The 13127-nt window shown below is 44.1% G+C and overlaps 1 protein-coding gene across 1 annotated transcript in view; it reads left to right on the forward strand.

Moving 5' to 3' along the window:
• mRpS23 (mitochondrial ribosomal protein S23) overlaps positions 1 to 13127 on the forward strand; it is a 127763-nt gene that overhangs the window by 37872 nt on the left and 76764 nt on the right. Inside the window, exon 2 of the mRNA XM_080269801.1 lies at positions 8870 to 9031. Coding sequence (XP_080125927.1) covers positions 8870 to 9031 — 162 coding nt within the window. The remainder of the gene's footprint in view (positions 1 to 8869; positions 9032 to 13127) is intronic.

A 13127-nucleotide genomic window follows, 5' to 3' on the forward strand; every position in this document is an offset into this window, starting at 1 on the left:
GTTTGATCTCTGCTTCAGCCAAAAATCTATCAAAATCCAGAGCAGTGGCAACAGACGTGGCATCATCATCATCATGGTCAGCTGAGTTAGTTAATGGGCAAGAGTCACCTGGGAGGCCAGGCCTCTCAGGGATTTTGTCACTAATGTCAATGTCCTCTGGTTGACACCTTTTTGGTGCACATCATAAAAACATTAGGTCCTGTCAGTGACCTGACACATCTCCTCTGCTCGGAATTGGGAACAAGCACACACTATGGTAGAGGGAGAGAGACTGGTTGGCTGACTCTTGCCGGGTATGTCATGTGTCCACTGCTGCCTTGAAAACTAGTGACATTTGTAATTTTTTCTACAATACAGTACTGTACTGTATAATTTTTTCCTAGTGGAGTTCCCAAACAAGGCAAAACGCAAACAAAAAACACACAAAGTAGACGAGTGCACTGTATATACAGTACTTTATTACTGTACTGTGTCATCACTGTACTGTATGTTTTTGTATGCTTAGTTTTCTGGAATGATGTTGATGAGCGTCTGTAGAGTTTTGGAGCGAATGTGAATGTGGTAATGATGGGATATCTGAATGCTAGAGTGGGAAATGTAGCAGTTGAAGGTGTAGTTGGTATGCATGGTGTGCCTGGAAGAAATGAAAATGGGGAACGAATGATAGGGATGTGCGTTGAGCGAGAGATGGTGATTGGAAATACCCTGTTTGAGAAGAAAGATATTTATAAGTATACATGGGTGAGACAGGAGGGTGGAAGGGTTGTTGATAGAGCATTGATGGACTATGTGGCTGTGTCTAGGAATGTACTAGGAAGATTGTTGGATGTGAGAGTTCTGAGAGGGGAGGGTGGAGGCATGTCTGACAACTACCTGGTGGAGGGAAAGTTAAGAGTAGGGAAGAGATGGGTGAGAGCTAGGAGAGTTAGGTGTGGCAGGGAGGTTTTGAAAGTGAGTGAGTCGGATTAAAGTGAGAAAATGATAGAGTATCAGAAGAAATTGAAGGATGAGTGGAATGCAGTGAAACATCAGGAAAATGGCAGTGTGGAGGAGGAATGGCAGTTGTTTAAGAGTGCTGTGGTGGGGCATGCGGAAGAGGTGTGTGGTGTGAGACGAGTGGGTGGTGGTGTAAGAAAAGAAAGTGAATGGTTGTGCGAGGAAGTACGTATGGCTGTGGCTGAGAAGAGACATGCATATGAAGTGTGGCTGCAGAGGAAAGATGAGGTGTCATATGAGAGGTATAAGGAAAAGAGGAATAGGGTGAGAAGGGCTATGTGTGATGTTAAGGTGGCAGCAGATGAGAGGTGGTGTAGGCGGTTGACTGAGAATTTTCAACAGAATAAGAAAATGTTTTGGGAGGAAATGAAAAGGGTGCGAAAGGGAGAGTCTGGGAAGGAAGATCAAGTAAAAGCAGAGGATGGAAGGATGTTAACTGAGATGGATGCAGTAAGGAAGAGATGGGCAGAGTATTTTGAAAGATAGTTAAATGCAGAGGAGGAAAGGGAGGCTGCGATTGTGGCGGATGGAAGGATGCAAGGAATAAATGTGTTGGGAGGGTTGAATGATTCTTTGATCACGAAGGAGGAAGTGCAGGAGGCAGTAAAGGAGATGAAAACAGGGAAAGCTTCAGTTATGGATGGGTGTGCTGTGGAATACCTGAAGGGTGGTGGAGTGACTCTTGTTGACTGGTTAGTAAGATTGTTGAATGTGTGCTTTGTGAAAGGTATGGTGCCAATTGACTGGGCAAGTGCTTGTGTGATCCCGTTGTATAAAGGCAAGGGTGATAAGTATGAATGTACTAGCTTTAAGGGTATAAGTCTGTTGAGTGTTGTAGGTAAGGTATATGGTAGAGTGTAAAGTAAGAGAGTTAGAGAGGGTACACGGAGTGATTGGTGATGAGCAGTGTGGCTTTAGGAGAGGGAGGGGATGTGTGGACCAGGTGTTTGCTGTGAGACAAGCGTGTGAAAACTTTTTAGGGAAAGGCAAGGATGTTTTTTGGGCTTTCATGGATTTAGAGAAAGCGTATGATAAAAGTGATAGGGAGGCTTTGTGGACTGTTTTAAGATTGTATGGACTTGATGGTAGGTTACTAAAAGGGGTGAAAAGTTTTTATGTAAGTAGTAGAGGGAGTGTAAGAGTGGGAAATACTGTGAGTGATTGGTTTCCCTTGAGAGTGGGGCTACGGCAGGGATGTGTGATGTCGCCTTGGTTGTTTAATGTTTATATGGATGGTGTTGTAAGGAAGGTGAATGCAAGAGTTTTGGGTGGAGGTCTGAGTCTGGTGAATGTTGATGGTAGAGAGTGGAATCTAAAGCAGCTGCTGTTTGCAGATGATACTGCACTGGTGACAGATTCAGAGGAGAGATTGCGACAGTTGGTAGAGGTGTTTGGAAGGGTGTGTGAAAGGAGGAAATTGAAAGTTAATGAGAATAAGTTAATGAGTAAAGTGATGAAGTGTACGAGGTCGGTAGATGGTAGGAGGATGAATATAGTTTTGAATGGTGAGTTACTTGAGGAGGTAGAGTGTTTTAAGTATTTAGGGTCACATGTTGCTGTGCATGGAAGAATAGATGCAGAAGTGAAATTTAGAATGAATGAAGTAGGAAAGGTGCTGGGAGGAATGAAAAAAGTGTTTAGATGTCGTTCGCATAGAATGGATGTAAAGAGAAGGCTGTATGAGGGTGTTGTGGTACCGACTGCATTATATGGGACTGAAACATGGAATATGGGTGTAGCAGAGAGGAAAAGTTTCAATGTAATGGAGGTGAGGTGTCTGAGGAGTATGTGTGGAGTGACATGTATGGCTCAAGTGAGAAGTGATGAAGTGTGAAGGAGAACTGGAGTTGTTTGGGAGATGGTTGAGTGAGTTGAGCAGAGGGTGTTGTGATGGTTTGGGCATATGGAGAGAATGGATAATGAGCGATTGGTGAAAAAGATAACTAGATCTGATGTGAGAGGTGTAAGGCTGAGAGGAAGACCACGAACAGGATGGATGGACAGCGTGAAGAGAGCGTTGGATGCGAGAGGGATGTCTGTTGAGCAAGGAAGAGTGGCTGTGTGTGACAGAAATAAATGGAGAGAAATTGTGAATGAATAAATGATGATGCAACCCTGAGGGGATATTCTCCCGCATTTGGTCTGATCAGCTGATCAGGTCAGGTGCGGGTAAGGGGATGGGTCTTTTGTGATGTGGCAGGGGTAAACCATCTCTGCTGTCGAGCCCTGCTGCGGATGTCACTGATTGCACTGCGCAGTTGACCCTCGTGCGGTGTGGTGCGGTGAGGATCTGTCCCTTCTCCTCTTTGGGGCTAAGATGCGAATGAATGTGTTTTAGTGGATGAGTAAATTGGGATTGTGTCGTCCTGTCTTGGCTACCTTCCTCTCCTTGGGGGAAGCAGCCTAGGTATATAGATAGATATAGATAGATTCATCATTTACTCTATCCGTTTATCTGTTGCCTGACTCCTTAATCCCTTAAGGGGTGACCACAAACAAGTTGCCTCCATGTCGTCCTGTCCCCTTCCATTTTACTGCCATGCTTCCAGCTCACACCCCCTCTCTGTCATATACCTCTCCGCTCCATCCCTCCATCTCATCCTTGGACTCCTTCTTCCTCTTCCTCCTTTCACCTCACTCACATACACTCTCTCATCAGTCTCTCACTCTCCATCCTCTCCATGTGGCCAAACCACCTCAATGTATTTCTCCTAACGCTTCCTATCACATCCACATCCACACCACAATGTCCTTCACGTCCTCGTTTGCTAGTCTGTCTCTCCATGTGACTTCACATGCTCCTTTCAAATAACTCATTTCCATTGCCCCCACTCTTGACTTGTGTCCCTCCAACAAGGTCCAAGCTTCACTTCCATACATTAGAGTTGGTATCACATTGCTGTCATATAGTAACTTTTTCACTTCCATGCCCACCTCTCTGTTTCTTATCATTGCTTTCAAGGAACCAGCAACCTTCCTTCCTTGTTGTACCCTTTCAAACACCTCACCCTCTAAACTTCCATGCTTACTTATTACACTACCCAAGTACAGTAATACAGTAATCACTCTAATATCCGGACGCCCAATAACCGAACATCCCCACTAACCGAACCTTATCGTCCTGGGATCAAACATTCCGAAAATGTTCCGAAAATCCAAAAAAATTAAAAAAAAAAATCGATTTTTTGCCGTCCGTATTTTGAACTTGCCGCGCGCGCCGCGTGAGAGCATTGTTTTGGTTCGTCATTCCTCCGACGTCCGATAGAGCGCCGCTGCATCCTCCCCACTTCCCGCCTGTCTCTCACCGCGACAAGACCTACGCTGTTCGCCATGGCTGCCCACGTGCTCGCTTTTGTGGTGGTGCCGTACTTGCTGCAAGGCCTTCTGCTGCTCTCTGCCCTACTCTTAGTGTGTGTGATGATGGCCCCGCCTCCTGAGAAAAGGAAGAGAGTGGTGTTGACTCTGGAGAAGAAACGGGAGATATTGGAGAAGGTTGATGCGGGTTGGTCTTCCTCACGCATTCTCCGCGAGTTCAACCTGGCCCGGTCGACTTTGTTCGATATCAAGCGTTCCCAAGACAAGCTCATGCAGTACACGGCTGACTTCTCGTCGAGAAGCAAACACAACGTGGAGAGGAAGGTTATGTTTACCCCCAAGTATGCAGAGATCGACCGCTCCACGTTGATTTGGTATCGACAGCAACGTGCAGCTGGTGTGATGGTACGTGGAACGGAGCTGAAGGCTGCTGCAGAGAAGTTTGCAAGGCTTCACGACGCCCTTGACTTCAAGGCATCCGAGGGTTGGCTCTTCGTTCGTTACGACATGGCCTTACTAACCGTAAAGCACATGGCGAAGCATTGGACGCTAACGAGGATGGAGTGGACGAGTTTCGGCACAAGGTGAAAGACTTGATCGACAGGGAGGGCCTCACTCTCGGTCAAGTCTATAACTCTGACGAAACTGGCCTATTCTATCGCTCGGTGCCAACGAACACTCTAGCCGATGAGACGGAGAAGCGTGTACCTGGCCGCAAGCTTTCTAAGGAACGGATATCTGCTTTGTGTTGTGCTAATGCTAACGGCATGCACCGGCTTAAGCCTGTTATTGTTGGCCGTGCAAAGCAGCCTCGGTGCCTTCGTGGGGTGATGGATGTCCTTCCTGTCGTATGGTACCATTCTTTGAAAGCATGGTTCACAGCTGTGATTTTCAAAGACTGGTTTCACCATCACTTCATCAAGGAAGTCATCCATTACCAGACGAAGACACTGGGAATTCCTCGCGACCAGGTAAAGGCTCTCCTTCTCCTCGACAATGCACCTGCCCACCCGTGCGACAAGGACTTGGTTGCTGAAAATGGCCGTATTAGGTGCATGTTTCTGCCACCTAATACGACTGCTCTCATTCAACCAATGGACCAAGGAGTGATCGTGGCAACAAAGCGCCTGTACCGTCGGAAGTTCCTGGACGAGGTGATGGTTGTCCTCGAGGACGAGGACGAGCGCAGGGAAGGACGTGACACTCGAGGCAAGCGGACTTTGGAAAACCTTCGCCGCTACAACATCAAGTCTGCGCTGTACAACTGGGCTAGTGCATGGAAGGAAGTCCCTGTGAAAACTCTTGAAAATGGTTGGTCTCGTCTGCTTCTCGGAACAGGTGTGGAGTACGATTTCCTAGGGTTTGACGTGGATGACTTCCATGCACGGCTACGTACGCACGGCGACGATGTTGATGTGGACGATGTTCGTGAGTGGTTGGACCGACGACGGAAGGGCGATCCTGGGTATCAGACGTTGTCTGATATCGAGATCGCGTCTTCGGTTGCTGGTGTCAGTCCCGAACTTGAAGATTCCGACGACGAAGGCGATGATGATGCGGACTCCGCTCAGCAGGACACTACTCCAGCCATCCCCAAGCTGAGCGCACTCCGGGAACATCTAGAGTTCGTCCTAGACTACCTGGAACACCCGGACTGCGACAGGGAGATGGGGCCCTTGGGACTCGTGGAGGAAGTGCGTGCTTTCAGGCAGCGCATCATCAATCGCCAGAATCGTCGGTCCTTGCGGCAGTCAATGATTGACAGTTTTTTCAGGCCCGTGACCCCCGCTGTGCCAAGCCCTGGTTCCACTCCGTTGCCTCCCCAAGACAAGGCCCTCATGCTCCGAGCCACAGCCCAGCACATGAGCTACAGTGGAGTCACCGCTCGACGTGAGTTTGCGGCTATCTTCAGAGTCTTCTGTAGTCAGTACGCCATCACCACGACCCACCGATGCACCCCTTGGTCGCCTGCCAGTGATACTCTCGGACTCTGACAGTGAATAAACAGCAAGAACTTCTCCACTAGACCACACGGGAATTTTGAGTGTTGTGCAGTGAAAAAAACGGTGTGTTGTGTTAAGGTTTTCAAGCTGGGAGAAAAGACTCAGTAGAAAAGAAATTTAACGTAACTAACCTTCTTTGTTTTGGCTTTGGAAAATTTAAAAAACTGGGGAAAAGTTAATGTGCAACACTTAAAGTAAAATGGAACATTATTTGGACTAAAGTGAACACTGTGAAAAGAACAGACTTCTGTGTGTTAGTGACTAAGTTCAGTGCAAGACTTCAGGAAGAGTGTAGTGCAAGTGCTTCAGGAAATCGTTCTTACTGTCAGAGTCCGAGAGGAGGCGGTTATTCAATGAGGTGGCCAGGGACTTGCTGTAAGTAGCCAGAATGTTTCATGTTGTACTATTTTCCATACTATATTTACCAGAATGTTTCATATTGTACTTTTTTCCATACTATACTTACCAGAAAGTGTCATACTGTACTTCTTTCCATACTATACTTACCTCATGCATATGCAGTAGGAATGTGTTTTTCAGAGTTAGGTTCGGTTCGGTTAGGTTAGGTTCGGTTAGAGTCCATAAGTACCAGAATGTTTATTAATGTATGAACATACTTCTAAACCCACATTTTATGTTTCTTTTGCATTTATTTCAGTCATTTATGTGCCTTATTGGTGTGATTTGGGTGTTAAATAGGTGCTATGCATGTCCGGAGGGAGTTGTATAGGTGTTTCTCTGAGTTAGGGTCCATAAGTACAAGTCCATAAGCTGGGGCCCAATATCCGGACGAAACCAATATCCTAACCTACCGATGGCTCTATTGATCCGGATATTGGAGGGGTTACTGTACCTCGATATACGATACCCCTAGATGCGATACCCCAGCTTAACGATCGGGGTAGAAATTGCACCATACCCGTCTAACGATGGCCAAACCCTGGTTTAACGATGGGTTTTGATTTTTCTTACTGATTTTGATGATATTTTAAACTAAAATTGTGTGTTTAGGATGATTTATAAACTGTTTTTAGACTTCAGTTAATGTGTTTTAGCCATAGGTGGGGTGAACATTATCATTTTGGGGTATAGTTTACTAAGCTTGATTTTTTCCAGATTTACATTTGATGATAGATTTGATTTGTTGCTTTTAGTGAGTTAGGCTTATTAACAGGTGTTAGGCTTAGGTTAGCTCTCTTGACAGCTGTTAGGCCATTTAGATTGCCTTTAAACCTGTTTTTTTAGGCTCATCTGGGTGGGTTTTAGACTTGGTTTGGGGGGAAACCCAAGGCTGGTAAACGGTCCACATTGAGATACATGTTAAAAGTACCCCGATATATGATACCCTGCCTAACGATGGGGTTTTACCTAACCAATTACATTGTTAAACCGGGATATGCCTGTACTTAAATGCACTCACATTTTCCATTTTCTCCTCTTCCAACCTCACTGTACATTCACTGACTTCATTTCTCTCGAAGACCATAATTTTTCTCTACATTCACCTTTAGGTTCCGTTTCTTACTCTCCCAAACTCATCCACCAAGCCTTGCAGCTTCCCTTCTTCTTCACTTAACAACACTTTATCATCCGCAAACAACAGCACAAGGAGTTTCCAAACACCACCCTCTCTCATTAGGGTAAAGTTTTAGGACAGAGGGTCGAGATGGATAGAATCACAGTATCCAGCTTAAAGGTGAATGTTTCGCCAGATCTGCAATATCTGGCATATGATTTTAACTGGCATAGGGCCTTTCTGATTTACAGTGAATAATTGAGAGGTTAATATATGTATAGACATGTTAAAGGAAATGACCATTAAAAGAAAAAGGGGTGGGAGGGTGGGAAATGTGTGTACATCTGAGGATGTCCTATAGGTACAAGGGCTAAACTGGGTGCAGCAGCATACAGTAGAAGAAAGCTTCATTTCTGAAAAGATAATCCCATTATTCACAGTTGTTTGACTTCATTATTATCTCTTAACAGGTCCTGGCTGCATCCTTATCCAAATTACTATTAAACAATTCACTCAGGTTCAGTCCTTTTGCTTGTGCTAAATGTACTTCATTATTTAGTTATTTATTTGCCTTCCACACAGAATGTATAAAATTCTCTCAACAATTACTTCCAGGTCATTATTTTTTTTATTTTATTTTTAATTTTTTAGATCTAGTATTGCTGTTCTGTTTTAAAGTACTCACCCCATCTTTTGGTGGGAAGAGTCATGATAATGATAATGGCTAAATTACTTCCCTGAATTCTTTCCAGTTGCCAGCCTTCAGTTTTAGAACTGTAGACCAGTGTGTAATTTTGATCCCTTGAATACCTATTAATTCATTGAACCTCTGCATCTGCCAGTCAACATTGTCATTATATGTTGCTTAGCCAAGTAAATCCCTCCATTTTTGCAGTGAAGAAAATTTGCCCTGCTTTCAGTTTTGCCAGTTGAACATGGGAATCTGGGTTAGTATGATAATGGTAATTAATGTTTTACCATAATTTAACATGTCACACTGAGTGCAGTTGTTACTATTGTATTTGCTTACAAATTCCAGAGCAACAGGGCTGCTGAAGTCAGGGGCCATGAAACCACAAGATAAGCCATTATGGTATGATGTTTATGAAGCCTTTCCACCCAAATATGAACCTCGTTTTGACAGGCCACCAGTCAACAGAGAAATTCGTCAGATATTCTATCCTGAAGACTTAATTCGATCGTGAGTATAATTTTTATTGGAAACTTTACATATGGACCTGTAGCTTTTTTTTCTTTTTTTTCTTTTTTTTTCCAGAAAATTTTTATGCTATTAAATCAGAAAAGATCAAAAAGTTCCTTCATTTGTCTTAGCATATTAATTGCCTTCATTTTGAATGTTTATCTGCTACATGAGTTCTGACTATTAATTTGTCTAATGCCAGAATATAAAGCTAAGGTGTGTCTATTTCCCTGAGAAGTTATAAAATTTGCCATAAGAATACTAGCTATGTGTGGTCAGTGGGGATGCCCATCATCCACTCACTCAGTGTAGTGATAGTTCCAGGGTAACTGTACACTGAGTGACAAGTCAGATGATTTCCTGTAAACCAGGAAATCATATAATACACTGGGTGGTAACCTTATAACCAACCAGTATACATTCCCAGCTTGTGAACAGATAGGTTGGTGAAGGGTTAGTGTCCCTCCCCAGAAAACAACTAAATAAAAAAACAAAAACATGCCCCAACTCTGGACAGATCAACTGTTGATGACCAGGGACAGCACAAAGGACATGGTACAGATTGCAATGTCAAATGTAAGGAGTGCGAATGATGAAGTGAAAGAGAGAGAGATTTTGGGGATGCTTTAGGGTGCAAAAGTGGACATATGTGTTTTGACTGAGACTAAATGGAAGGGTGAGAGAGTGGGATTATGGATGAGGTGTAGGTGTGGAAGTAGGTGAGAATGTGAGGGCAAATGAGGGCACATACATAATTGTGTGCAGGAGATGGAAGGAGAGTATAAGAGAGAATGGATCAGTTGGTCCAAGGATTTTGTGGGTAAGATTGAGAGAAGGATTACAAATGTGGGTGATTGTGCATGTACAGTATACTGTATGTGTCAACAGAAGACTGTGCAAGCAGAGTGAAAGAAGAGTTCTGGGCAGATATGGAAGCATGCATGGAAAAGTTTGAGAGGAATGAGAGAGTGCTTTTGATTGGAGATATGAATGGAAAAGTAGGGAATATAAAGGTGGATGGAGTAGTTGGTGAGTGGGGTGTGCCTGTAGAAGTGGTGGATGAGAATGGCAGTGCTCTAGTGGACATTTGTGTGGGGAGGGGGTTGGGGATAGCCAATACCCTCTTTAGGCACAAAATGATCCACAGGTATACATGGCGGGTGATGAGAAGGGTAGGTGGTGAACTGAATGCGTTTGTGTGGATGAGAGAATAAGGTATGTAATGGGTGCAAGAGCATACAAAGGTTGGAGGAGTGGATTTTCTGACCACCACTTGGTGGTGGTGAAAGTCAAGGTGCAAATGCGATGGATGAATAGGAGAGAAGGACAGGAGGAAGCAGTCCATACAAGGAAGCTAGAAAGGTTGCAAGAGGATGGAGAAAGGGCAAAATATAAGAGAGAAGTGGAGGAGTGATTGGGTCAATATGATCTGGAACAGTTGGGATAGGTGGAAGGTGTGTGCAAGATATTTAGAGAAGAAATCTGAATCTGTGCATCATGTTAGGTGGTGTGTGGAGTGAAGAGAAGACGAAAGGGGATGCAAGGAACAGCATGGTGGAATGACAAAGTAAGACAAGCTCTGGTGCAAAAGAAGGAGGCATATAGTGAGTGGATGGGACGCAGAGGTATGGAGGAAGTTGAGAGACAGAAGAGAGAGTTATATGTAGGGAGGAGAGGTGAAAAGATTAGTGAGAGAGAAAGAAGAGAGTGGATGAGGAATTCGCAAGAGTTTGAGTGTAAAGTTTTTTATTTATTTATTTATTTTAAACAGAACAGAGGAAGAAAAAACAAATGAATTAAAAAAATAATCCATAGTCCAGATTCCTGGTGTCCTTCATTCATAAGAAATCTGTAACAATTGGACTTGAACAGCGTAGGTTGAAGTTTAGGGGGAGACAACTTTGGGGAAGTGAGTTCCAAAGCAGACATAGGGCCAAAGCCAGCCCTTTGGCCTGAAAGCCGAAGCCGAAGCCAGGTAAACAGTCATCAAGCCGAAGCCGAAGCCACACAAACTGTATGGAGCCGAAGCCAAAGCCAGCTTCGAATCACAATACGGCTTTGGTAACCAACCCTTTAGAATATCAGAATTTAAGCAAATACGTGTCATTTAAGTTCATAAAAATATACAACAAAGCTGTGTTCACCACAGTGGCATAACATTTCTGTAATAAGTCACTACAAGATATCTGTAATCAGATAAGCTTGTATATCCGTAAAACATGCAAAGGGATGTTTTTAAATTAAATTCTTCTGCAGTAACCAACTGTTTATTGGGCTACATTGGATACAAAATAAGTTCTTGACAAATGATGACCACCGCACTTAGCAACACCATGGCACTTAGCAACTTACAGATGAGCATTATAGCGAATCAGCATTAGCTTTTCAAAAGTCTGGTCAGTAAGGTGACACCTTTCTGGCCAAAAAATCTTTGCAGCAATGCCAAACAAACATTCTTCTGGGACCGATGATGCAGGAAAGCTGAGATGATACTCAGCTAGCTGGGCCAGGGTGGGATAGAGGCTCTGATTTTGCTGCCAGAACAATAAGGGATCCTCATCTTCTGGGTTGGTGGGTACAGCCAGATAGTTAGTTGCTTCTTGGGAAACCGAACTCTGTGATGTGGTCAGATTCTGTAACTGATTTATCCATGAAGCTGAAGAGTTTTGACCATATATGAACAGGCTGTTTACTGGTACCACTATTTATAGGAGGTAAAGACTGAGGAACTTTTCATTTGCTTTCATCATGAGGGTCTTTCTGATGGAATCTTTTTCTTTCCGTGAGGAACACCAATCTATCTTGTACCGTGGATCAGGTAGAGAGGCCAGAACAAAGATGGTGTTTTCCTTATACACTGTCAGCCTTTTCTCTAAAGATGATTTGAGGGCTACAAGCAGGCCACAGTTGTATTTAGACTCTGGTGAATTAATGGTTATCTGCAGACCATGGATGACTGGGATAACCAAGCTGGAAGTCACCATATTCTGGCCCTGTAATTTGTCTGTTGCCTCCTTGAAGGTGCTCAGGATCTCGACCAAATCTGTCAACATTGTGCAATCATAATGGGTGAGATTTTGAGGAGAGTCAAGTTTGTTTAGCTCAGAGGGTGTATGGCCAAGATGGAATGAATCATTTTCGGCTGACTGTTCCACGTAGTTACGTTGGCAGTCTGTAGCCTGGGGTACTTTTCTAGGTCAGAGGCATGGGTGGACTTTCTCACATAGGCAACAATGGCAGAAGCCCTTGAGATGATGTTGTTTATAGGTCCAGTTGTCTTAAATCCATCTTTAATGGTATTCTGCAGGGTGTGAGTGAAACATGAGTCATGCTTTGGAAGAAAAGCCATTGGATCATCAGATTCATCAGAGGGGTAATTGGATGGGCAGTCTTGGAAGGCATATGTCTGTTCAGTGTGGCCATGAAGTTAATCAAGATCAGATTCAGAATCACTGTAACTGTCATCAGCAGATGGCTCAACTTTTTTCTGGTACCCTGGCAGACTGAGAATATCTTGCTCACCCTGAAAGGCCTTCAAAATGTTGGCAGCAGTGTCAGTGGTGATGTGAGTAATTTGATCACCAACTTCATAGGTGGTCGTGACTACTAGGTATTGACTGTACATATTCATAGCTGTGTGGCTACCTTTAAATCACTTGCAGCCTAGTTTGAGCGTCCACATCAAAATAAAATGTAATGTGATGCCAGTGTAGCTCTGGATGTGGCGACTGGACCATGGAGCAGTGGTTAGGCAGATGCTCTTGGCTTGCTTCATCTGACTTTGGATCTTGGTTATAACTGACAGACATTTATCATGGAGCAGCTCCCTCGAAAGCTTTTTCCTGTCTAGAAGGTGGTAGCATGGGTCAAGTGTATGCAGTAATTGCTGGCAGGATTTACTCTCAACAGTACTGAGAGGCATCAAGTCTTGGCAAATAAACATAATTAGTGCATCAGTTTTTTCAGCCTGATGAAGATGTGAGGGCTTACATTTGGGGGCCTTTTTTGATGTCATGCAGAATGAAGCAGTTGATGGCTGAGAAGTAGACTTGGCTTGCTCAGCTTTGCGCCTCTTCAGTAGATCTTCATGCTTTCT

The sequence above is a fragment of the Coenobita brevimanus genome, chromosome 37 (assembly GCF_032717465.1).
Source record: "Coenobita brevimanus isolate Jiangsu-jjx chromosome 37, ASM3271746v2, whole genome shotgun sequence".
Classification (NCBI taxonomy): Eukaryota; Metazoa; Arthropoda; class Malacostraca; order Decapoda; family Coenobitidae; genus Coenobita; species Coenobita brevimanus.